The sequence below is a fragment of the Lates calcarifer genome, linkage group LG21, assembly GCF_001640805.2.
Source record: "Lates calcarifer isolate ASB-BC8 linkage group LG21, TLL_Latcal_v3, whole genome shotgun sequence".
In the NCBI taxonomy this organism is placed as follows: domain Eukaryota; kingdom Metazoa; phylum Chordata; class Actinopteri; family Centropomidae; genus Lates; species Lates calcarifer.
The window spans coordinates 26727863-26753350 of NC_066853.1; the positions used below are offsets into that span (position 1 = coordinate 26727863).

At 39.9% G+C, this 25488-nt stretch overlaps 1 protein-coding gene across 3 annotated transcripts in view; it reads right to left on the reverse strand.

The window, feature by feature from the left end:
- Positions 1–25488, reverse strand: part of bcas3 (BCAS3 microtubule associated cell migration factor) — a 313902-nt gene that overhangs the window by 103826 nt on the left and 184588 nt on the right. Inside the window, exon 24 of one of the 3 annotated variants that reach the window (XM_018701022.2) lies at positions 10795–11596. The exons of the other annotated variants lie outside the window; for them this stretch is intronic. Within the exon in view, the coding sequence (XP_018556538.1) occupies positions 11565–11596 (32 nt within the window). The 3' untranslated portion in view covers positions 10795–11564. Of the gene's footprint in view, positions 1–10794; positions 11597–25488 lie in introns of those variants that run through there. 3 annotated transcript variants of the gene reach the window in all.

A 25488-nucleotide genomic window follows, 5' to 3' on the forward strand; every position in this document is an offset into this window, starting at 1 on the left:
TGGTGAATTCAATTATTTATTCCCACATAAAAATATCTCCAAGCCCCATTTCATTGTTGCTGGTCTTGAGCAGGGCTGCACTGAGTCAGAGTCATTCAGTGCCAGTCAGTCTCATCTAGTATTTATTAGAGGTGTCACAATGCACCATGACAGGATGCATCACGATTCAGAAAACATGACAATACGCATTGTGACGCTGAAAAACTGTATCATGATGTGACTGATGAAGTGAGCACTGTGTCCTGAAGTAATCGTGACTGCTTGCACTGTACACCATACGAAATAACACTGGTAAAAGAACACTCCTAATTACATATTACATATTAACTGATATTCTTTTTAAATGGAGCATGTATTAGTGTATCTACGGTATTTTAGAGTTTTGCATTGCAGATTGTTTAGCCTAATTATGTTGAGTTTTTCAGAGTAAATCAGCCCTGAAAGTCTTTGGTTAGTTCAGTTTAAGCTGCAGGAGTTCGTGAAGCTGCTGTAACATGTTCTGCTGCCACAAAGGAAATAAATTAATGACGAATGAAAATGAGATGATAGCAGCTCCTGATGTTTTTTCTGCAGAAATTAAATATGGGGTAAATCCACTGTTACAGATGATGACTCTGAAAAATATTAACTGTCAGAGAAAATAATTATATAAGAGGAATAAGAGTGATAGAGGGATCGACTTGCTACAGTCACTCAGTCAGCTGATGAGTGGTCACCAGGACAGTGAGCGGTCTACAGACGTCCGACTGAACAGAACCTGGAGCAGCCAGATACCTTACATTGTCAGAGGCTGAGGGAAGATGAGAAATTGAGGTTCAAATCTGTTCACTTTAATTCTTCTCATACCATTATCTCATAAGGCACACAGGGGGATCATTCACAGAAGTGTGAAGGATTACTTCAGGACACAGCACTTACTTCATCAGTCACATCACGCTATAGTTTTACAGCGTCATGATGCAAATCATGACGTTTTCTGAATCGCAATGCATCGTGTCACGGTGCATCGTTACACCCCTAGTTGCAATGAATGGAAACGTAATTGTACCAAGGGAAAAATATTGTCTTATATTATGGCCAATACGGTATCCTTTCTTTTGCACTGTAATCTGCAGAATAAGAGAATAACTGCAAGAAAGATTTCATTTTTATATTAGAACTGGAAATTAGTTACAACAAGGAAAACACTATAAGAAACTGGGTTTTGTGGCAACAAGAGATTTGAGATAAGAGATTCTATTTTTGCAGTTCACACTATAAGGAAGTAAATACGAACTCTAAGGTCTTAGTTTGTTTTCACTCTTTCTTCATACATCCTTAGAGGTATTGTGAGTGCATCAAATCGTAAGCACTGTATCGAGTATCATACCGAATTGTGAGTTAACTGAATCGTTACACCCCTAATATTCATTTGATTACTTGAACACAGCTTGTGATTGTTTTTATTGTAACGATGATCATTTCACATATCTGACCACTGCAGTGTTAAATGAACCAGTAAAACTTGACTCAAATTATAATTGCTGACTTAAATTTTCATTAGTCTGGATTTTGAGTTTTTCTGTCCTATAATGGTCTAAGTGCTGCATTACATTTATCTATTTTGGAAAAATATATATTTCTGAGAAAGAACACATTTATGCAAGTAAAAGCCACATTTAAATATGCTAAGTATAAGCAACTAATCAATGCACACATTTCCAGATATCCAGCAGGCCTCAGAAAACTACTGCACTGCTCTAAACCTATTCCATGGTGATATGTGAAGTTGAGTCACACTTAACTCTGATTTATGGCAGTCGAGCTCTTCCCACTTTTCCACAACCAAGCTCAGACAACTAAGCCACCACAACACTGTCAAAACTGTCACATTGCCAAGTAGAGGAGCACACCCTGTTTGGTAAATCACATTCTCTGTGGCTGCAAATGTGCGGGAAAAAAGCTGACAGCCAACTCTGTCTTGAATCTCTAGAAGTAACTTTCCTTTGAAGGGCCAACTGTAAAACATCTCATTGGGGCTCAGTGGTTGGGGTTTTTGGCAAATGAGAACAACAGCAAGAAAACAAACAAGTTTGGAGGTTTCTCAAAATGTTCTCTGACAGCTGTGTGATGGACAGGGTGGGAGAGCAAAGAGGAGGAAGGGAAGATTGAGGCAGACAGGGAGGGACAACATGGTAGGAAAGTCTGGGAGTGCTGACAGGGACAAGGATGGAGCAGAGTGGAAGTGAAAGTGTGAGGTAGAGAGATGAAGAGGTGGAAAGATTACAAGAGGACATTGATGGAATTGAGGTTTGGCCGATGAGAAATTTTGTAAGCCAACTCTGAGACTGTTTTTCAACAAGGCCAGCTGACAATCTATATTTTCTGTTAGCATCCAGTGTATATATTTGGGCATTTTACATTCATAAACAATAGAACATACCCATATTCAATTCTGTATACTCAGATGTTATAAGAGAATATTGGGGAAATGTTTTATGATTCAAATTTATTATTATATTGGGGGGTTAAATGCTTCAAACAAAGCACTTATTGGATTTTTTTTTATCCAACAGCGTCAAAAAAAAAAAAAAAAAAAAACAAAAAAAAAACACTCCATCCATACCATTCCAATGGTGGAATCAGGAGTACCACATCCAGAAATTATGTAACGTTCCCACACTGACAAACTGACATGGTCACGTCACACACAAAGTGCAAGAATTTATTTGAGCAGGGACTGTCAAAAATTGTGTGCCATGATTCCCATTTGAATTATTCACTGGCTTAGCCCTTTCTATGGTGGCAGGCTTTTCAGCTCATGTTCGAATGTGGCCATTAGGCTATAAACAACTTTGCCTTAAGATGTGGACCACAAACTTGCAATTATTGAATCTAAATTCTAAAATGTATCTGCCTTTTTTCCTACACCACTAAGAAAATCTTATCAAATAGCTCCACAAAACCCTTCACCCAACCTGACCTCAATCATACTCTTCCAGCCAGATCTTAAGCCCTCCATCTACATCAAACTCCCAATTTCTTTCCAAGGTCATACTCCTCCCACACATCAGTAATAAAAACAACAATGCATGTTAAGTTCCACAGCAAGCAATATAGAAATGAATTAAGCAATTTCCCACTCTAAAAACAGGTTTTGCTCATTTAATGTGATCTGAAAAGAGAAATGACCATTTAAAAGTAGTTTAGAAAGTAAAGGCCTCAAGTAAAAAGAATCCAGTCACGTCATGGGTGGTGCTGCTGGATTCCTCAAATTTTTATTCCAGGCTCAATAATATCTGTACTAACTTGTTTCACCATCAAGTTGGGTGGTGATAAGGGTATGCTAAAGAATAAACAAAAAGAAGGCTGGGGAGGGTTGAAAATGCAACATGGGGCTGGAGAGTGACACATTTTCATCATCAACAGAAGTGAGCACAGTGCTCCAATGACGTTGCCGTTTGTCAACTCATTGGCCTAAAATTCTGAGTGACCCTAATACACGGTCATTTTTTTCTGGGCCCTGCTGTCCTCCTGGGTCAACGCTACACTGTCCTGGGGAGAGGCCAGCGCTTGCATGAATAAGTTAAGACCGTTAGGGGACCAAAGTCCGTTGGCTGACGTTTCCACCCCACTGAGTTTTAACACATTAGGAAGCCCCACTGCCAGTAATGAGCCAGAGACAGAGGGATGGGGATGGGGGGTGCTGAGGGGTGAGAGAGTGTACTCATATCCTCAGAGCAGAACTCCCTGAGCACACTAGACTGTGTCACTCTCAACCTGTTACTGTTGTGCAAAGTTACTCACATGTCATGTAAAAAGATGGCACTACTGATTGACAACCTTTTACTTAAAGCACACTGGTATAGTTCATTACTACAGTGTAAGCCCATAGAAAACACCAAATCTTGTTAACAACACAATCGTGAGACAAGAATAACAAATAACATTCAACATCATGATTTTATGCACATTACCATATCATTATATAATTATGTGGCTGTCATGCCTTCAAATGTGAGTATAATCAGCATATGATTCCTTGTAAGACTTTCTGAGCACCACTTATAGCAAGATATTACCCAGCAGTTTGCCATAAATGATATTGACTGAAATTGCTATATTAAGAAAATTGAGTCTGTTGTCAATCATTTTTCATTAACAACTTAAGTATTTTAATATTATAGTTAGCATGTAGTTATTAGACCTTCTAATTCCAAATGTGCCTCAAGTACTGACATAGTATTATATCACCTAACTGTAGTCAAACAAAAGTTGTTTTTATTTATTTGTTTTCTTATTTATTTATGTCTGAACACTGGGGGTCAGAGAGAAATAGTATTTTGATCCTCTGTATGTTCTGCGCATATGGCAGGTTTGACAATAAAGCCTTGTGGCCATGCCTGGTCAGTCCTTTCGGAGGCAAAAGTGTTGGTAGCATGATGACATGATACTACTGCAAAACCTTTACAAAGGGGGTCAGGTGGATGGTTTGGCATACAAAATGGCGGACCTTGATATTAGAGGCTGTGTTTTGCATCCCATCTCCTACCAACAGTCAACCTTAGGTCCATTATACCAAGACTACAGTCTTATCTCTAACTGTAATGAGGCAGTTTTAGTTGCCTAAATATGATCAAACCTTAGCCCAAGAGGTGGCAGATCAAATTATACTCATATAAACAACTGATGCTGGGTGGGTTTAAAAGACACTGATGAACCATATTTTGTCATTTTGATATTAGGTCTTGTTGGGTATGTTGCCCTGCCAGTTGGTGCCAAAGATCAGAAAATGCATGTACGGGTTACTTTGGAAGCCAGTGACAATCTACTGTATCTATTTTGTCATTAAGGTATGAACACTCGTTTAATTATTCGTCATGTTCCTATCTAATTACAGTGGGCCACAGTGGGTTTGGCCTGTCTTGGTGCAGCAAACTTTACAGTCAGTGAAGCTGTAATTAAAATAGAGGTTTCAGGTCGTTTCAATTCACTGGGTGCTTTCAGAGGATTCATCAGGCTCTGACCAAGGGAGTTCACACTGTAGCCAGGGTTGTGTGTGTTGTTCTTCAGAGAAAGAATGTATGTGTGTGTGTGTGTGTGTTTTCTCCTCATCTCAGCCCCAGTGCCCCTGTGCCCTGGCCTCTCTTCCTCCCCCACTGTGTGCGAGTTTATTCACAGGAAATGCAGGGGAGCCTCACGGGTGGCTGGGCTGATGCAAAGCGACGTGGCGTCTCCAGCGAGCCGGGAACTTAGCATGTCAGGCAGGTCAGCACCGGGCAAGCAGACAGTCGATAAAATATTCAATACAGCACTCCCAGTTCATGGATCTAATACCTCAGAAAAGCCCCCCCCCTCCAAAATCAAAAGGAAAAAATCATCATTTATCCAACCTCCTCCCTTCACATAACCTAGTGGGGTGGGTTTATCAAACTGAGGGTGCAAAGGCCTCTTGTCAGTGAAGATCTGAATCTGGTGGCAGAGCTAGAGTGGATTCATTTTTGCAGGATGTCTTATGGATGTCTTATGGAAACTCTTCCTTCCCTCACTCTAAGGCGAGACAGCTAGAGTGAAAGTTCATAAGGTCATTGAGACCTTTGCAAGCCTATGCGGTGGTACTGTAACACAGAAGCCAGTCTTTTTGTCCTTCACTTTCGTTTCAGGAAAAAAACAAAAAACAAAAAAACCCTCACTAATTTCTTTCATGGTTCCACTTTTCTTTGGCTTTTATTTTCTGTGCCCTCCATCTTTCCAGAGCACTGGGGGCAAGAAAAAAAAGAAGAAAAAAAAAAAAACATACGGCAGAGTTTGACAGTGTGGTGAATGGAGTCTGGAAGGGCTGGCCTTGGAATGTCTTCTGTCACTTTAGCGCAATGGGCGCTAATCCCAATTAGCATCATTCAGCTGCACTGAGGGAGCATCACATCGACTCAACCTCTGCTGAGACAGGCGCCCTCCGTGGACTGGGCGGATACAGAGAAACACCAGCTGCTATCGGCCTGTTTTGCTGATTAACCTAGACACTAAGATGTCGTTGCTGTGTCTTTTGACTCCCGAGCCACTGCGTCCTCCTCCCTTTGTTGTCTTCGGGTAGCTTCCGTCTACTTACATTTTTAACAAGCATCTCCTCTGTCTCCATCTCTTTTATTGTGTCGTCTGAGTGTGTGGTATTTTATTACTTACACTGCATAGATTGGTTGAGTACACTGGATCAGTGTTACCCACTCAAACGGTTTTCCTTTCTCCCCCTGAATAATTAATGGAAATGGATGGTTAAGGACAAAGGCAGTGAAGACTCCATTAGGGGGTGAAATGTTGAGAGGTGCTGACTTCATCATTGGAGTTGTTAGCACCAGGGGTGGTGATCCGATTTAGACAATATTCTACAACAGACATGGACCCAGGAACTACCAGCTTCTGCACTAAAGCATTGTCACTAACAAGTACTGTACATTTCTGATGAAAGTAGCAGCACTGAAAGCAGGGGTTGTTCACTCCATAACTTGATATTGTCTTCTTGTCACGCAGGGCTGAGATTCCTGGCATACATGCCTTCATTGGACACCTGCATGGATTTTGAGCTTACTAAAAACACACAGTTTGTACTAACAAGGTAATGTGGGTGAAGGGGGTGGGGTGGAAACATAGCTTTTATGGAGTACAATTGGGAGCTAACCTAAGTGATAAAAATAGCTGGATCTGGTTGTAAGGGTTTTGTTTTTGCATTTCCAAAGGCACGTCATAATACATCCCAGAGTTTCAGGATCCAGCAGCTTTCAGATACCTATAAATAAATGCTTTCCTGAGCTTTGCTTCTCTCTTTTACTTGCAGACACACTCATGCAGGGGCTGGAGCCAAGTAAATAGCCCCCCTCTGATGAAAAACATTCCAATACTACCAACACAGGGAAAGGGGAGTGGATGGGGTGCCGGTGGTAGGGCTTTTAAAATGGACTCAATCGCCTGTTTTCCCCTAGTACCATTTTCACTGCCACCATTTTCATAGAGAAAGAAGCCCTCAGCGCTCTCTAAGGGTTTACTGTGCTTATTTGCAGACAGAGATGAGCTAAGTCTCTTCTTGAGGACTGCGTGTTCCAGACTGAGAGAAGAAACAGACTTTAACCCTCTCCAACCTCTCAGTTTTTGTGCCAGATGACACTGCCAAAGACAGGTCTTCACTAGAAGGCAATCTTTCTGTTAGGGTTCAGGACCTAATAAGAGGGACCACCACCACAGTACCACCACAGTAAGAAACATGGAAACTTTAACTGAATGAGACACAACCAAAATACAAAACTGTTCAACACAAACAAAATTTTAAGTAATTTTAAGTAACTAATTTAAAATCTTCAAACTTCAGCAACACATACTGTTACTAAGCAGCTCTGGTGAAAGGAGGAATCCAGTACAGATGAGCCTAAAAATGACATCCCTTGATGAGAACCAGATTCATCCATCCATCCATCCATCCATCCATTCATCCATTAATCAACTACATCACTTATCCTTTAAAGGTCGCAAGGGGCTGGTGCCAATCCCAGCTGACACTGGGCAAGAGGCAGGGTACACCCAGTACAGAGCACCAGTCTATCACAAGGCTGATGTACAGAGACCTAAGGGCAATTTAGAGTGACCAATTAACCTAAGCATGTCTTTAGACTTCACTGACAAGTCTGGAAAAAAACAACTTCTACAATTTTTTTTCTTTTTTTTCTTAACAAGTAATTTGACTTCCATTGGCTAATTTTAGTTCTTCTACACTGAGTCATAAAAGTAATTTTGAAAACTGTTGGTGGATGCTGCTTGCTTGTCACAACTGGACTGCATCCTCTTTTGCGCTCTCTAGATTTTCTGGGTCCAGAAAGTGACTGAGTTGGCAGTATAACATAAAATCAAACTCTAAGCTTCAAAATATTAGAATGTGTCTTCAGAAAACATGACATGCCTATATTTTTCAAATCTGTGGCTGTTACATGCAGTCCTTTTGAAACATTATAGGGATCTCTCTAAACCAGACCCTTTAAAGATAACAATGACATGACAAAATACACAACTACAGTACAACACTTCGGTGTCATTCTAGTGTTTTTTTTCTGTTCTACCAATCCATCCTCACTTCAGATAGTCAGTGTTTTCAGACCAAAGTCACGGATGAAATCTGGGCAAACAATTTGGATCTGCTAACATTTACTGATCTTCTTTGAGTGTTCTAAATCACTATAAACTAAATGTTCTCTTTCTTTTCTGGCACATGTGGGGTGCCAGGAAAAACTGTACTCTCGAAAATGATATATTACAATAGCCACATAGAGTAAAATATTCAAGTTACAGAGCACTCAAATAAGAGATTACAAAAAAAGTCAAAAGAACTGCCACACCAAAAATAATTTCCAGAAAAGTACAATTACACAAAAAAAGATATCAAATGACGAGGGAAAGTAATTGTAATCCAGTGCAAGCAGTATCGGAAGTTATAGGAGGAGGGGTTGGTGTTGCTGACTTCAGGAATGCTGTCAGTTCAGAGTTGTAAACGGAGTTGGCCTTCACCAACAATGGGGCATATTTTGCGAGATGCTGGGAGTCGATAGCAGGCGTCCGTTGTGACAAAGGGCCACTTCTCCAGCTCCGTGAGAAAGGCATGTTAGCTCAGCTCTTTGATACAGGACACTGTTTCTCTGACCACCATTCATTACCATCTATAACAGACGACTCAATGGACATTGCGCATTAGGCATAACTTGGCCCTCCTACACACTCTCAGAGGCTGCATTATGGAGGCCTGAGAGCCAGTCTTCTCTAAACACTCCTAGGTGTCTCATGAAACAAGCTTGGAGCGGAGCTCTGCCTCACTTTTACTCAGTAGTTGAGACATGAGCTGTCTTGAAACCTTGGGCTTTGGTGGAGCATCGGAAGAATAACATGGCAGAGACATCCACATTTGTTTCCACTTACGTTACATGATCTTTAAGAGCCTAATTTGAACAAATCCCTTGCCTTGACCACACACTGTACTTTCTGAGGGCTCGTAACATATGTATGCTGGGTGTTAATGTCATTCTTAAAGTAAACAGTGCCAATACCCAGGGCTGAGTAGAGTGCACCCCATTTTTGGCCTGAGCTTCCTCTAGTCTTTTATTAAGAAACCAAATGAAATAAAGCAAGGGCTGCTATTTATTTACTGTACCACTGTAACATTTTTCCAGCTAGGACTCTTTTTTGCATGTTGTCAATGCAACCATCCCCAGCATTTAGGCTATTAAAGGAAAAGTGAAAGGGGGGGTAAAAATCTAATGACATTGATTAAAATTCCATCTAAACTTGTTTACCCTTCATCATTGCATGTAAATTACAGCCTAACAACACAAACCAACAATACTAACAGCTGGAACACAAGGTATTGTAAATATTCAAACCACACCCAAACAGATAAGACAATCACAATTTTTACACGTAAAGCTCAAAGAAAACCATGAGGAGGAACCATAAATGTGTGTATTTAAATGGATGCATGTGGTTCACATGTTACAATCTAGGCTATGAAAAAATAAAAGTAAGTGTGTGTGTGTGGGGGGGGCTTTATGTATGTATGTATCACATAAAGCTGGTGTAATGCTGTCCCGGTGTGATTTTATACAGCATGCCAGCATCATGGAATCAGAGGCCTAAGTGTGCATTAAGTCCCCTGATTCCACCTCTGTACCTTTTATACAGAACGGCGAGGCGGAATAAAGTTGCAATATTTCTGCCTTGAAAAAGCTGTGAAAAGGGGCTTATATATTAAAGGCTGTCAGAGAGGCAAGTACCTGGGGTTAAAGCAGGCTGCCCAAGGCTCTTCTACCACATGAAGCACAATTTGTGTTGCTGAAATACCTCTCCTAAGCTCACTTTGCTCTATCTCCCATTGCTCTGTGGCTCTGCCGCTGGCTCGTGGCACCTCCCCCAGCACACTGTGAGTGTGCTATAGCTCTGGGGAACGCCAACACCATGTCAAAAGAAAGAAGAGAGAGGGTGAGAAAGAGAAGAGGGGAGGAAAGGTGCTGGTAAAATGTTAATGCGTTGTCCTGTTCAATACCTGCATCTTTGGTCAGGGGATGGCAACCGCCCTCCCTGCTACTCTGTGATGCAAGGATACATGAAATGGTGGAAGAAAATACAAGTGGAGTCAATCCTGTCCCTTGTTTTTCTCAAGTGTGCATATCCACACACCCTCCCACACACAAGACAACATAAACATTTCATGTTTGGTTAGTAGCCATGCATGAGGAATTCCCCCACCCTGTTGGTGTGTCTTGTTTATATTGCCTTCTTGTTGGAGGTTCATTGTACAGGGCGAGAATCCTCTCACTGCTCCTTGGCTTATAACCTGACCTCTTTCTGTTTTACACATACTTGCAGTCTACCTGAAGGCTAGTCATAAGTTTCTGAGATGCTGGCTAACTCTTCTCACACAAGGAGGGGGTTGCTGGGGGATCTGCTAGGTTATTGTGTGTCTGGTCTGGGGTGGAGGTCACCCAAAGTTACAGGAAGGAATCCTGAGGATTGCTGGTGGAAGAACAGGGATGTGTATATGTGTGTGTGTCTGTTTGTGTGTGTGTGGGTCTGGCAGATGACAGATCTGTGAAGTCTTTCCTAGTGCCCCCAAGGCAAAAGAAGCAGTGGTGTGGTGGTCACATCTTCAGAACACTTACAGTCTTTATCCCGCTCTCGTTCCCCCATCCTGGGGGGGCTCAGCCTGCTGATTACTACACAGGAGGCTATTCAGCAGCTGAATCCCCCACCCTCCCGTCCCTCCCCCTTCCCCCCCTCCTGCGGCGCACACACAAACACAGACACAACCGCTCTCCACCCTTTACCAATCTTCCCTTTTATTCTGGGATGTTCCAAAATCATATTTTGCAGTCATGCAAACATAATGGGAAGGGCAAGGACAAAGGCAGGCTTGGGTTTTGCGCGAACATCTTTTTGACACTCAGCACAAAAGCGGTCAGTTCAACACCTCATCCCACAAAGGCATCACATGGTCTTTTAACCCCCTACCCACCCCAGCCTCGCCCACCTCTCAACCAAAAGAACGCCTCGATGATACGCTAAAACCACACAGACACACACACACACACACTCTCTGCATTGGGCCCTGACACAACACAAGTCTCCCTTAACACTTCAATCAAATTCTCCACCCCTGCAATGAAACAAACCCCCTTCCTTAAGACTGAAATGGAGCTGGTGAATCATGGACAGTACAATGTGTGTTTTCAATCCCTGACCCTCTATGTCCTCTCTAGCCCACATGCCTGCCTGACTTTTAGACTTTTAACTCTGGTCTTGGACAGTTGTTCTGTATGTGTGTTGTGGTGGGCTCAGGGGGCAGACTGGGGCAGGGACAAGGGGTAACAGAAAAAGGGCAGTCAACAAAACTCAATTGTCCTCAGAATGGTGGTAATTGCATTTGATTAAAATAATGACAGGGTGTCAGGACAGAATGGCGGGTCCCTTGGTGGGAGTGTTGAGGGCCTGACACAGAAACTGAGGGGGGGCCGAAACAGAGACAGAGAGAATGTGACAGAGACAGAGCACTGTGTGGTTCATGTGTTGAAGCTCAAAGTGTGACACTCACCTATATCACCATGAGACCAGGGCATGAGGACAACACCACATGGAAAAGAGAACGAAAAAGAAAGTGATTACATGAATTAAAAAAAAAAAAAAAAAAAAAAAAACACAAAAAGAAGAAAGTCTAGCAGTACCTCAGCTATAAAAATTCAGTTTGATATCTGGTGCCCCATAACATGCATTGTTTTCTTTGCTCTTAGTAATAAAATGGTTCTGACCACAAATATATCTGAGCCCAAACTGCAGCATTCAGAATTGTCATCATATTTTTTTTGTTGTTTTCTTGTTTTTGTCCTATTGTTTTTGTTGTCTTTGTTGTCTTGCACAGCAGTACAATGACAAGTTTATATATCTTATGTTTGTATACGTGTATCAAAGAATGACATGTGATGAACCTTACAATAACATACAGGAATACTGTATTTCTGTATGTATCAAAGACACACGTGAAACAGACTTTACAACATCGAGAGATATTATGGCTTTAATGTAAAGTTTAAAACAATATAGAGGTAGAAGTATAATTACACATTAAATAGAACAACTAAGGCAAAGCAGCTCACATTTGCAGTTAGTTTCCTTCAGTGGTTGAAAGTAAGTTTTATTACAAAGGCACTGGGCAGCACTGTAAAGTAAATTAAGCCATCTGAAAGAATATCAAATGAGTTAAATTAACTCTACTGCAGGCACAGCATTAAAATGCTACGTACATGTTAATGCATTAACAATAATAATGCTAAACCAATAGTATGTCATATAAAAATGCAAGACTGACAGAACCCATTTTGGCTGTATAGTAAGTACTTTTATGTTTATACTTTCAGTTAATTTTGCTGAGAATATTTACATATTATTGTTAGAGATCTGAATACTTCCTCTACTACCTTCAACTACTAACAATACACTGAGTAGGACACATTCAAACATACATGCGTAACTAGTTATACTATACATCACAAGTATCTTGTGACAATCACATTTACCATAAGCCCTGTTTCTAAACCCTGTTTCTTTCTCTTGATTAGATATTATTATGGCTTGTACAAGTCGAGGGGAATGATACATCAATCTAGCATGACATGAAAATTAAGTGACATAATCATGGCAGGTGGATGAAATAACAAGCCCTCATGTCTTATACACATAAAAACAAAAAAAAAAAACCAAAAAAAAAAACAGTCAAACTGTTTTAAAACTTAAAAAAATAATTCATGTGAAATTAAGGTCTTGTTAAGTTTAGATAACTAAATCTACTCGGTTAAAGTTAGGTCATTGTTGTGGTTGTTGTTCAGATGAGGAAAAACACTGCTGTCATGGTTAATGGAAACCACCAGTATGAGACAGGGTACGAACAGCAGTCGTCACACAGTACATTCACCCAGCCATCAATCCCCTTCTATGACGTTACACTTCTGCCTTCCCTACACAGAGAGAAAAGTAATTATTCTGAAGACTGCAAGAGGGCACACAGACAGTGTTTTAAGAGTCTGAATGACCAATGTTCAAACAGTGATAGTAGAAGAAATTTAACTCCTGTTGTGGAGACCTCATAATATCACTCTCTCCCTATATCAAAATCCAACTGTTCTCAGGCAGTGTACTCAAATACAGAGTAGTATGAACTTCCTCACTTAGCCAGCCTGTCCTTTGCCATGACCCACAGCGGCCTGCGGCGCTGTTAAACAACCTCTGCTTTTGATGCACGCTGAAGCCAGAGAGAATGAAAGGGATAGAAGCTTTTACAAGTGGTCTGACAACAGTGTCTCTGCTCTCTGTAAAAGCAGCAGCGCTCAGGGTTGGAACAAGGGACATAGAGAAGAGCAAGACAAGGTGTGTGTGAGAGAGAGAAAGAGAAAGAGAGAGAGAGGGGGAGAGAGAGAGAGAGAGAGAGAGAGAGAGAGAGAGAGAGAGAGAGTTTTGTGTTAAGGCTATGGAGAATATGATAGCCGGTAGGGATGTGAAGCCTCTGAAAGGAGGATGTCTAAGCTGGGCTCAGACTCTCATCTCCTCACACAGCCGCGCCCTTTCCCAGCATCCCTCTCTTTGTTTATCCCTTACACCTTAACAGGAAGTTCATCCTGGCCCTGGAGCAAACCCCCCCACCCCCCAGCACTGCCAAAGCACTGGTTCACACAAAAGGAGAGGCAGTGAGTGTGTTGTTGCATTAAGGGTCACAGAAATGTCATGAACCTATGAGGTTTTTCTTGTCATACAAACCGTATGAACTACAACTGTAATTGAGATGTCACTATACATAGCATGTAAAGTAAAACTAAAGGTGCTTGTGCTCCCCTGTATCAATATGTAACCATGTTTAAATGTAAGAAACAAACAAATAAACGACCAAATACTGTAGTCCTGTAGAGAATAGGTTTTCCTGTTTTCCTCCACATAATAAGATGGTGTAAATAATAGTTTATTCATAATGCAGTGTTAATGGGGTATTTAATCATACTGGTTGTCAATGGAGAGATTTTCACATGAATTTGAATGCAGCAGTTTTACTGGATTATACAGAAATATTCTAATTCTGTTTATTCTTATTCTTGGTATTGTAACTATCTTTGATTTCAGTAGTATAAAGGCAGTTTTAAAAGCTTTTCAAACAAACAAGACATGAATGAAACAATATCTGGAGGTTATGAGCATGAAAACTGAATTGTAATTGAGTTATTGCATCAATAGCACATGTTATAGCTAAATTCAGTCCAAAGCTATTATCGTTCACTTTCAAAAAAACCTGATGACAAGTGGTCAGTAACACTTTAACCCATTTAGCATTTAAAAGCAGAATATAAATGTAATTAGTGGCTTATAACACACTATAATGTAGTTGTAAGAAGACCGTGTGTATGGTCATTTTAAGTGTTTATTAGTATATAGTATTTACCAACAATTGTAACTTTTCCTATGAAGACATATTTTATAACATTACAACTGTATTTGTGTACAATGTTGTCTGTTCATATAGCAGATTTATATTTGTACGCAAGTCCTTTAATAAACACTAACTGTCAAACACACACAGAGACTAAAACTTGTATAACACAGTAACAGTAATAAATTACTATAAATGCATCCCTGGAATATAAACTTAAAACTGGAATTATAGCTCTGTATTATGGAGTTATGGCATAGTCTATAATCTTCCCCTCAAAATTACCTATGTAACAGGGCTACATCAGCTACAGAAACACCATATAAAGACTGCAGTGATTGGTCGTCAAATTTTTGACAGCAGAGCCATAGATTACAACAGGTAAGATTAAAGCAGGAGAGTAGAGTCTGTGGATAAAATGGATAAGAAAAAAAACAACAGTTACAATGATATGCCACACACTCAAAAATTCAATGGATACTTAAACTTTTCTTTAAAGTGTTAAATTGTGAGGTATCTAAATTTTGGAAGGAAGTTCTGTATAGGGGTACGGACTACTTTAAACTGTAGCAATATGTTTCACTTTTTCTGGAAGACCTGTGAAAGTATCACTGAGTGAGAAACTGAGCACTGAGTTACGGAAACTGTTGGAACAGCGAAAACACAGTTCATGAAATGTCACTTTGATAATGACAAAGAATATATTTTTTGCACCTGGAGAGTGCTTGTGTTTACATGGATGTGTTCAGCCATGTGTGGTGGCTGGTCTTCCCCCCTCTGTCTCCAGCTCTAAAGTCCTGTGTGGGAGAACTAAAAGTTCAAGGTCCTGTGCAATGGGCTTGTATCACCCTCAGTGTCCAAATATTTACTGTCCAGCAAGTCCAGGCTGGAGAGTACCGAGAAAAGCTGCTGTCTATCTATTAACACTTGGCTAAGATCACTCACATTGTGCAATGTGATCGATTGCAAGCATTATGAGGCATGAAAAATTAATTATGAAAATATTTAGAATGAATGGTAACTGCAAGTGAGGCACGATGTAATAAATATGAAATCTCTTTTTGGTTGAAAACTTTAATGATGTCATCAGTCATTTTTGATAAGGCTTAAGACCTAAAATGTTGAACTGGAAGTGTGGCGTTTTAGGAACTGCATTTAAGGAGACAGTGTTAAGTCTAATAACGGATCCTGTTTAACTGCATTATGGGGAAATTCTTGTTTCATCTCGTCTATGATTTGTTTACTCAGCAGGATTAATAAATAAAAAAATGTGCTGCTTTATCCTTCTTGGGATTTCAGATCCTTTTCAGGTTTGGTACATTGTATCTATTGATGATAATCAGATACTGTCATACAATTGAGCCCTTCAAAATAATGTTTCAGTTGTAATATCTATTATATTCTCACTGTACTTAGTATATAATGTGCAGAACTGTTAAGATGAAACTGAAGAAATAGTGTCTGAAAACACTGAAATTGATGTTCACAACAAACATGACATGCATCAGGGAACATTTGTTGTTCCTCTTAGGCACTTCTTCCTCCCAGCTGGGATGGTGTCACCACTCCAGCAAAGGCTACATTAAGAATAACATAACAACAAAAATATGAGCCCTGAAGTACAACCTCGGTGCAACAAAAGTGAGTATCCTATAATGACTGCAACAAGAGTCAGTCTACCTGTTATCACAGCAACAAAAGTGAGGACACCTGTCATTTCCAATCAAGGCTGATTATTGCATTATGTCTAATGCAATATGACTATACATGGTAAGGAACTGCCTGAATGAGTAAAAAAGTGAAAGATTATACGATTATCAGTAGGTTACCGAACATAGACTGAAACACAGCAGCAGTGGCTAGGAAGTATAGGAAGAGTCATAGTACCAATAACAGGAGGCACAGCGGTCGTCCTTGAAAAATGACGCCATGTACAGGTCACTATTTATGCAAACCTGTACTGAAAAACAGACAGGTAAGTGCTTCTGACTTGGTACAAAGATTATTTGTGGAAATTGGTGTTTCAGTGTCTCCTCTAACAATGCAAAAGACAGTGACTGAAGTCAAATTCTGTGGGATCCAGGAAGAAAATCAATGCTCATAAAACAAAACTGTAAGATTTACCAAAGAACATGATAAGAAGGCTGATGAATGTTGGCAGCACATTCACAAATGAACCCCAAATAAATTTGTCAAAAATTAGATGGGGTCTAGCATGTTCAGTGTGGACCTGGCCAGGACTACCACAGTGACAACATAGAGCTACCTGTGAAACATGGGTAGGAGTGTGTGGATATGGTGCTGCATGGGTGCAAAAGGTGTAAGGGAGACACATCCACCCACCCACCCACACACACACACACACACATACACACACATACACATATACGTACGTGTGTGTGTGTGTGTGTGTGTATGTATATATATATATATATATATATATATACCATTTAAAGTAAATTCCACAAATACACATGTATACACAAACATTCTCTGACTCTTTTTCTTTGATGTGCAGTGATGAAAATTTCCAACTAGCAGTGAACTGGGAGTGTTATTATGGAGAGTGCTGTTGGTGCTGATGGGAATAATGAACGGGTTTTTGTTGTCAGAAAATAAAGAAAGACTTTGTTCAAGAGTAATGAAAAAGGACTGGTGAGAAGGGAGGGACTAAGAACGAGGGTGTGTGAAATAGGAGAGGAGAAGAGAGTGGCAGAGGAAGAGAGAGAGGAGTGAGAAGAGGCATGTGCAGAGAATTAGTAGTTCCTAACCATCAACAGCAGCAGGACACTGTGTACATGACGTGTGTGTATGTGGAGGACAGTCAGTATGTGTTACTGTGTCTTTTGATATGGACATGTGCCATAACTTCCCTGAGTTAAAAGACTGTTGATGTGGAATAACCTTTAACTTAAATTCACTTTTTTGAGGGGAAACATTTCAGCCACATTATTATTTAATGCAGAGTAGTTTTAATATGTCTTACAGTCTGGAGATATCTTTAAGTTATTTATTCATTAAAAACATATCAGTGAGAAAGCAATTCTAATACATCACAACTGGCTAAAGAAACTTGTGATGGGCATTCATTATTATTTTCACATTTTGCAGAATAGAATAGTTATCATTAACTTGTATAACTGAAAATATTACTTTTTCTATTACTAGTTTTAACCTTCAACATTCAAGAAAAATATGAAGGAATGTAATTTGCAATACTGATCAGAGCACTTATTTCTCAGTGTAAAAAGGCATGTGTAATTTTTTTTCAAAATGTCCACTGGGGCTCTGTCATATGTAGTTGAGGTATTTTTGAATGTCAGACAGTTGCTTTCCTTCTATTCATTTCCTCTAAATTCAGTCTAATTACAAATGTTTTAAGGACTGGTTCATTTATAAAACTACACTTGTTATTATTTGTCAAGTAGGGAAAATTATTAGTACTCCTGGCCCCAGGGAACCATCCTATTCTTCCTGCTCTGTTCACAGTGAATCATCAGATCCACTGAATCACCCCAACCCTCCTCTGACTGTGTGAAGGCCAGGACAAGCCGCCTCTTGAGGGAGAGACAGAGTGGACGACAGTGTTTGGAAGCTTCTGGAGTGTTTTCCTGGCTGAAGCTCCAGCCAGACTCCTCTGTGTCCTTCAGAGTAAAAACAAAAACATTTGGAGTGTACGGCTCACAGCTAGAGCACATCTCTTATTTGTTATCACTTATGCTCCAAGCCCAGTTTACATTCTCCTGAGTGTGTCCACTGGCGTGTTCATCCGGAAATTTGTCCACTTCGCCCCCTCCTGATTTAGATTTTGAGAGCAATAAAACTTGCTGAGCTGTTGCCTTGGACAAATAAACTGACCAAAGTGTTGATGTAGAGATGTCTGAAAAAAACTAAAAAAGTTTGGAAAAGAAAGAGAGAGAGAGAGAGAGAGAGAGAGAGAGAGAGAGAGAGAGAGAGAGAGAGAGAATGATAGGTGCTGGTCTCTTGCTCCTTCCTGTGAAAGTTTCCGGCGAGGCAGTAAACATGGCAGCGTCTGTCTCCTGTGGGAGCTGAGGGAAATGTGTTTGTGTGAGAGTGAGATGTCAAGTGGATCTGTGTGTTTATGGATGTTTGTGTGTCTGTGTGTGGCAATGTACCGCTTGTTGGTGCATGCATATTTGGTCTGGGTATGTGTGTGTGTGTGTGTGTGTGCGTGTTTGGAGGCCAACAGTTCCTCTCCTCTCTGTGAGGGAGTCGCTGGAGCCAAGTGCCCAGCTGCTCATAGGTGTCTGTTTACAGGCTGATTCACAGAGCAAACAGGGAAGACACACAAACATACACACATGCATGACTTGCATCACTCTACAAGAATTCTCACAAAACACGCAATGTATAAGGTTTGCCTTAACAGCTTGTGAAGTAATTTCATTTGCTTCATTTGTTAGCATCTGCATTAGGTATTTACCACAATGTTACATAATTATATCTCTTGAAACAATGACAATGTGGACTGACTTAATTACAGTGATTTCAGGATTTACCTGCTTGACCACCAAGCACATGTTTGGTAGATAAATGGTGTGTTCACTTACTCTCAATAAGGTCTTATTGTGAACAACATTTGAGGCCTGTGATCCAAGAAAAACACATGACAGCACAAGAGGTGGAAGAAGTACAAAGATCATTGACTCAAGTAAAATTACTGATACAATGATGTAAAACGTTATTACTAACATTTCTACGCTACCATGATTTTATCATGTTAAGTTATCATGTTTTTAATTGTTATGCAATTCATAATATATTTATGGTATCTTTCAGTTATTCTTTAGGTGATAATCTGTAACATTATATGACTGTATGATATTATATGACTGTTTTTAACATTATATGACATGTAAAGGTGGTTACTATTTTATATCTGATACTCTTATGGTTTTTAATGTGTATTTTTCATTAAATGACAACTAAATGTAATTTCCTTGCTAGGGAAGAGCGCTCACTGTAAAATAACAGCTATATACTGAATTTGTAGCACAACCAGTAATAATTGTTTTACAGTTTTTGAACATCACAGTATTCCACTGTATTTTTAGTATACAAAACTAGAACATCAAAATTATTATCACTGATAATCACAGATGAGAATATGTGAGGCTTAAAAGAGCCAGTGTCAACAGAAACAGATATGCAGTGAAGTACTGAGTGAATGTCTTTCTAACTTTGTTTGTTTATAATTAAGTGCTGTACTATTATGTCTTCCCATATTTATATGGCTGATGAAATTCAGTATGAAATTAAGTAGCAAATGATAAACTGCTGAACATGCCTATCAAATTGGCATGGTTTAATATTTACTTTCAGTAAAGGTGACAAAACATACGTATGAGAGAAAATTTAAACTAATGATGATGAAACTGCTCTTTAACAAAGTTAGAACAGATAATCAACTATGACTTAGATGCTTGCTCTTCACATGAAAGATACAGCAAGAATTACCGTTTCTTTCCTTTCCGTCTTTTTTTTCTTTTTTGTTAATACAATTTCCGAGAGGACATGGATGTGATCCCAAGTGATAATGAGCAGAATTTTGTCTTGTTTAGTGGGCTCTTCTTGCCAACACCAAACCGCATGATTCCTGTCTGGATTTTCGATTAGAGTGATGTAGAATGATGATTTGTGTTCTGTAAAACAGTAGCCTGTGTTGAACCAGCCTCAGACTGAAAAATGATCAACTGCTGTATGTCTGCAATATAGACAGGTTGGACTCCCACTCAGTTAAATTTTTCAAATGCCATGAAATTGCTTCATGGTACTTGTGACTTGAAAATTTTAATGTAATTAAAATTTACTGCTGTGTTAGTAGTATCTGATATAACAGCACAACAATCAAAAGTTAGAGACTATTATTGTAAAGCTCCCCTCCAGACATGGTTTGAACCATATAAAAAACAAAACAAACATAAAAACAACAACTGGAAACTTACATTTACATTTATGTTTACTTCCCCATTGAGAAATTCTGGCTCTGTGAAAGTGTCCTGCTCATCACCACTGCTTGTGCCAGGTTGACTGGTTTAAGAGCAGTGCACATCAATTTGGCTAGCTTTACAGGGAACTGCACAGTACATGTCTGAGCCTCAGTTGGACCCAAACTCAGATGAGGAGTCACCAAAATCGCAGTCTAGCAGGCATACCAGAATAGAGGTGTAATTAGTATCCTTTATTTGCTTATGTTGTTTGTTAGCTTGTTGGCTTTTAACTGGCAGTGACTGACACAGTGTTCGGGGTAATGCTCATGCTAACCCTCACACTCTGTACTGACAAGTCTGCTCTGTGCTGGGGGTTTCAAGTTTCTTTTGCCCCATCCCAAGTTAATGAGTTTGGATCCTTCGGTATGTGATGTATGAAGACCAGGCTGTCTGAATCCCTGTTTTTGAAGCGGTCATTGGTACACTACAGGTCCAAAATGGAAATGCTCAGCCATGGCATGGACTGCTTATTTCACTCATTACATGTCTTTCATCATATACAAAACATCACGGACATGTTAATAAAGTTTAACAAATGCATTGGATTAGAATCAGTGTTATATTAATTATTAGTTTGTAATATTAGTTCAGAATAATTTGCAATATCACTTTCTTTGAAATAGAAGTTTTGAAACTGTTTAAAGTTATTGTACTGTGGATAACTTGGAAAACTACTTCTAGTCACAGTAATGACCACAAGAATCTGTTACTTAATATTTGGTAATGCTAATCCCCCTAATCAACACTATATCCATAAAGTCACTACTTGCAAAGAAGACTGTGTTATCTGCTGAGACGGCAGCAACCATCAAATGAGCAGCATGCTGACTGTTGGTTAGCAGTGTAAGAAAGCACAGGGATGCATTGTATCTAATTCAACACGGCTGAAGGCTAATGAACTCGCGGGGCAGCCTGGCTTTTCTCATTAAAGGTGAGACCTTGTCACGCTTACATATGTTAATAGGTGACAGGATTGTAGGAGTGCAAGCTTAGGGGGGACCTGGAGGGCTTGAATTACACCTGTCTGTGTGTGTGTGTGTGTGTGTGTGTATGTTGTAAAATGACACACAGCTGGGGTTCCAGGGAGGCTGGTTCAGGGTAATATGAAGTGATGTCCAAATTGCAAAACTACCTTTTTTTCTCTCAGTTTTTGTAGAAACCAGGAGGTGTGTATGTGTGTGTGTTCTTAGTGGTGAACTGCTGGAAATACCTCAATATATTTCTGGAACAAAACAGGAACCCTTACGTTGTTAACAAATGCCTGGATGACTTTACTATTCTTATTTTTTACACACGTTGTTATGTATACATACTGTACATGACATGACTCTGGTTGATAGCTGCTAGCTGAGGCCTCTCCAACACACACTCCTGACCTTTCACCTGTTACTCCTCTCAGACCAACTTCCATCACCTCACAATTACATCCTACAAATGTTTTTCTCCAGAACATGTGTGTGTCCGTGTGTGCGTCTTAATGTTTTAAGATGCTTGTGGATGATTACAGGTCAAAAGCAACAATCATATTTGCAGTATATATAATGAGGAAGGAGTTTTCATACCTTTTTCCCTTCTTTAGTTCCTTATTTGTTTCCCTCTCCATATCATTCTTGCCTCCTTTATTCCTTTCTTTCATCCCTCCTCCATTTCTTTTTTCTCCCTAGCTTTTATTCCTTCTTTTAACCCTCTCCCTTTCATTCTATTCATCCTTTCATTCTTCCTTTTATTTCTTACACTTTCTTCCTTTCAGTGTTTCTTTTACTGCTCCTTTCTTTCAAGCCCTCATTCCTTTCATTCTTGCTTTCATCTCTCTCTTTTCTTCATATTATTTTTTATTTCTTTCATTGTTCTTTTTTTTTCATTCATTCTTTTTCTTCCCTTCTTTAATCTTCTTTCTTTTATTCTTCCTCTCAGTCTTTCTTTCATCCTTTCTTCCTTTTTCTCTCCCACTTTTCTTCTTCCCTTTACTACTTCCTTCCCTTCCATTTATGATACTTGTAATTATCTTTCTGCTCCTCCCACATTTTATATCCCTCACAGTATGTAACTCATACCGTAACACCTTGTATTTTGATGTACTTACATAGGAATTGGGGTTAGATGCTTTGGTGTTTTAGTTAAAGTCTAGTATATGTCAATTCTACAATACATACATGCATATCATCGGTGTCACTGGGAGATCACACTGGTTACACCAGATACCACTTAAAATGTAGTTTTAAATAACAGGAAGAGGTGAGGTTAGATCCAAGTGTTCGTCCTCTCAGCACTGTGTTTCAGATTTTCACTATACACTCTAACCTGTTAGCAGACACCCCTATTTTTGTGCACAAGCCTGAAAACAACATGCCCCGAAAAAAAAAAGTAACTGTTATTCAGCCTTTTTGATTACAATCAAACCAGATCTACTTTGAAAGGTAATTCTTTAAATTTCAAACCAAAAAAGTCAATGTGAGTATACGAGATACAGAACCAATGATACAGAGGCATAAACACAGTAGAAATACAAGTTGTAGGCCTGTAGCAGAACTTTTAGTGTGAAAAACACTTTGGAGCCATAGCCATAAGTCTCAATCAACTCTGTCAACAGCTGTTACAGTGATATCATATATACAGTGATATATATGATGCCATGCACAGATAGGATCAGGCGACATATAGGTTCCAAACAATGTTTCATTTGTCAAGGATGTGTGAAGATTGAGTGTAGTACAAACCAAGACAGACCTAAAGTAGCACCAAGTGTTTTACAGGTAGGGTGTTATATTATAAAAGGTTAAACTATATAATTCTAAGAAGACAAATTCTTGTTCATCCATTTATGTATGGATGCAACCCCTTAAGTGTGTGTGTGTGTATATTTGGGATGTGCATACATCATGTTTCCTTGCCTAATAGCCTTGTAGTAAGTGTGTGTGTGATATGTACATCAGGCTGGTTTCAGGACAACAGCACCCCAGGACACTGATCTGCTCTGGACCCCAGAGGTCATGAGTTTTGACCTTTAGGGAGCAGTCAGCAGTGAGCCCACAGGGTTGCAGGTAGGCTTGGATTACTGCCCTCTTCCCACAAACACACACTCACAATGGTATAACGAGTGATATGTCAGAGAGCAGCAGCACGTGCACACACACTCACACACACATGGTTGGCTTGAGGGGAAATGAAGCGGTCGCCTTTCAATGACCTCTAACAAAAGGACCATTGAAAATAACAAGACAGGCTCTCACAGTGGCAGTTCAAGAAAAAGTTTCCCTTTGTTTCTCAAGGCAACTTCTCACCACCGTGCCATTCAAACACCAGATCCTCTGAGCAGAGCTAAACTGGTTTTATTAGGGTTGACGACTGGGTACTGATTTCGGAAAAAACTTACATTCGACTTTGGCATCATAACCTACAATCTGTTTCGACAGTGTGTGTCACAACAATAAAGAGTGTGAAAAAATATAATGCTTTAAAATTAATATGGTTTCCTTTCAAACGGTTGTGCAGATGATTTTTACAGCAGGGAAACTACCCAGTGGTTATTCTCGGGTTTTACATGGCATTATAAAAGTCTGTAACTAGCTGGAGTCTATGCTCATGTTCTTACATAGGAAGTGTAGGGAGTTTGGCATGGGTTCAATACACTACCACAATATTTATTATTTCAATACTGCTCAGAGAGTTACAAAATGTAAGACAAAGGGCTAAGACATGTATGGGGATAATCGTTTTCAGATCCAGTTGAACTTGTACTGGTATGAAATGATGCTGGATGATGAGCTTCTCTCTTGGAACTGTTCTCCATAAGATCTGCATTATGATCTCCATCCTGTTCTTAGCAGTTTTCCACTTAAAGGACACTTCTGAGTTGAGTCTGTGAGCTACTTAAAAGATGTGATTTCAACTTTTTAAGCACTAAAAGGTAAGCAGTGGTAACACAATACTCTCAGCAGGCTGTTCTTGGCTCCAGTATGAGTGGCGTGCAAGCCTTTATGCCCGACCAATGATATAGATGGAGAGGGTCATCAATTCTTATTTAAGACCATTTCATTTCATATGACACCCTCTTATTACAATAAATGGACTGGTCATAGCCATTTTGCAACAGATGTCGGGTTGGTGTGTAATTTCCCAGAGGCTCAATTTAAGATAATGGTATATTGTAAAAAGCTGAAAGAAACATAACCTTTTTGCCTCAGTAGTTTTCAAACATTCAGTTAGGGATGTATATGAGCTGAAAACATTGACAATATCAGTATTTTCAAAAGTGGTGGATAGAAAATAAACAGCAGGGACAGGACAGGGGGTGAAGGAGCTCAAGCAAATATCAATAAACAGTCCTCTTCCGTCTCGGAAGCTTCCTGCTTTATTTGATTAGGCTGAAGACAGAGGGAGGGTTGGGGGTGAAAAACAGAGCAGTCATGCTCTTTTGCTTTTCTTCCTCCTTTCCCTTCCTCCGCAATCTTCAGCCTCCCCTTAATGGGAATGGGAAGTTTGGGAAGTGGGGAGAATGGGGAGGGGTAGGGTGGGCTGCAGCTAGCCTCAGCCTAACCTCCCCCATCTGGACTGGGGAGGGGGCGACTTGCCAGCCTCCAGGCTACTCCCAACCCTTCCCAGCTGTTGGCTGTTCAGGGGCAGAGGGTTTCTCCCCCCCTAAATGTGTGTTTTTGGTGGGCTTGAGAAGGCATTTTTTCATAAACAATTGCCATATCCTCCACCAGCTGCTGACCCCACGGCTCCTGTCCCTGAGCAAAACTCGGAAAGCAGGCAGAGGGGAATGGTTTTCATTTAGGAGACTCTGCTTTGCAGGGGAGACTTGCTAAAGGGTGCTTGGCCTCATTGCAGTTAGCACGATAACTATAATGCAGAAGCTACATAGGTCACTATCTGAGAGCAAGAGATGTTGGCTGATAGCAGCCACAGTGACAGCTATGACAGCTATGTCAGAAGGCTAAGATACTATTCAAGTGAAAACTATTGTTTATTTGTTTGACTTATATATATATATATATCCATACAGTA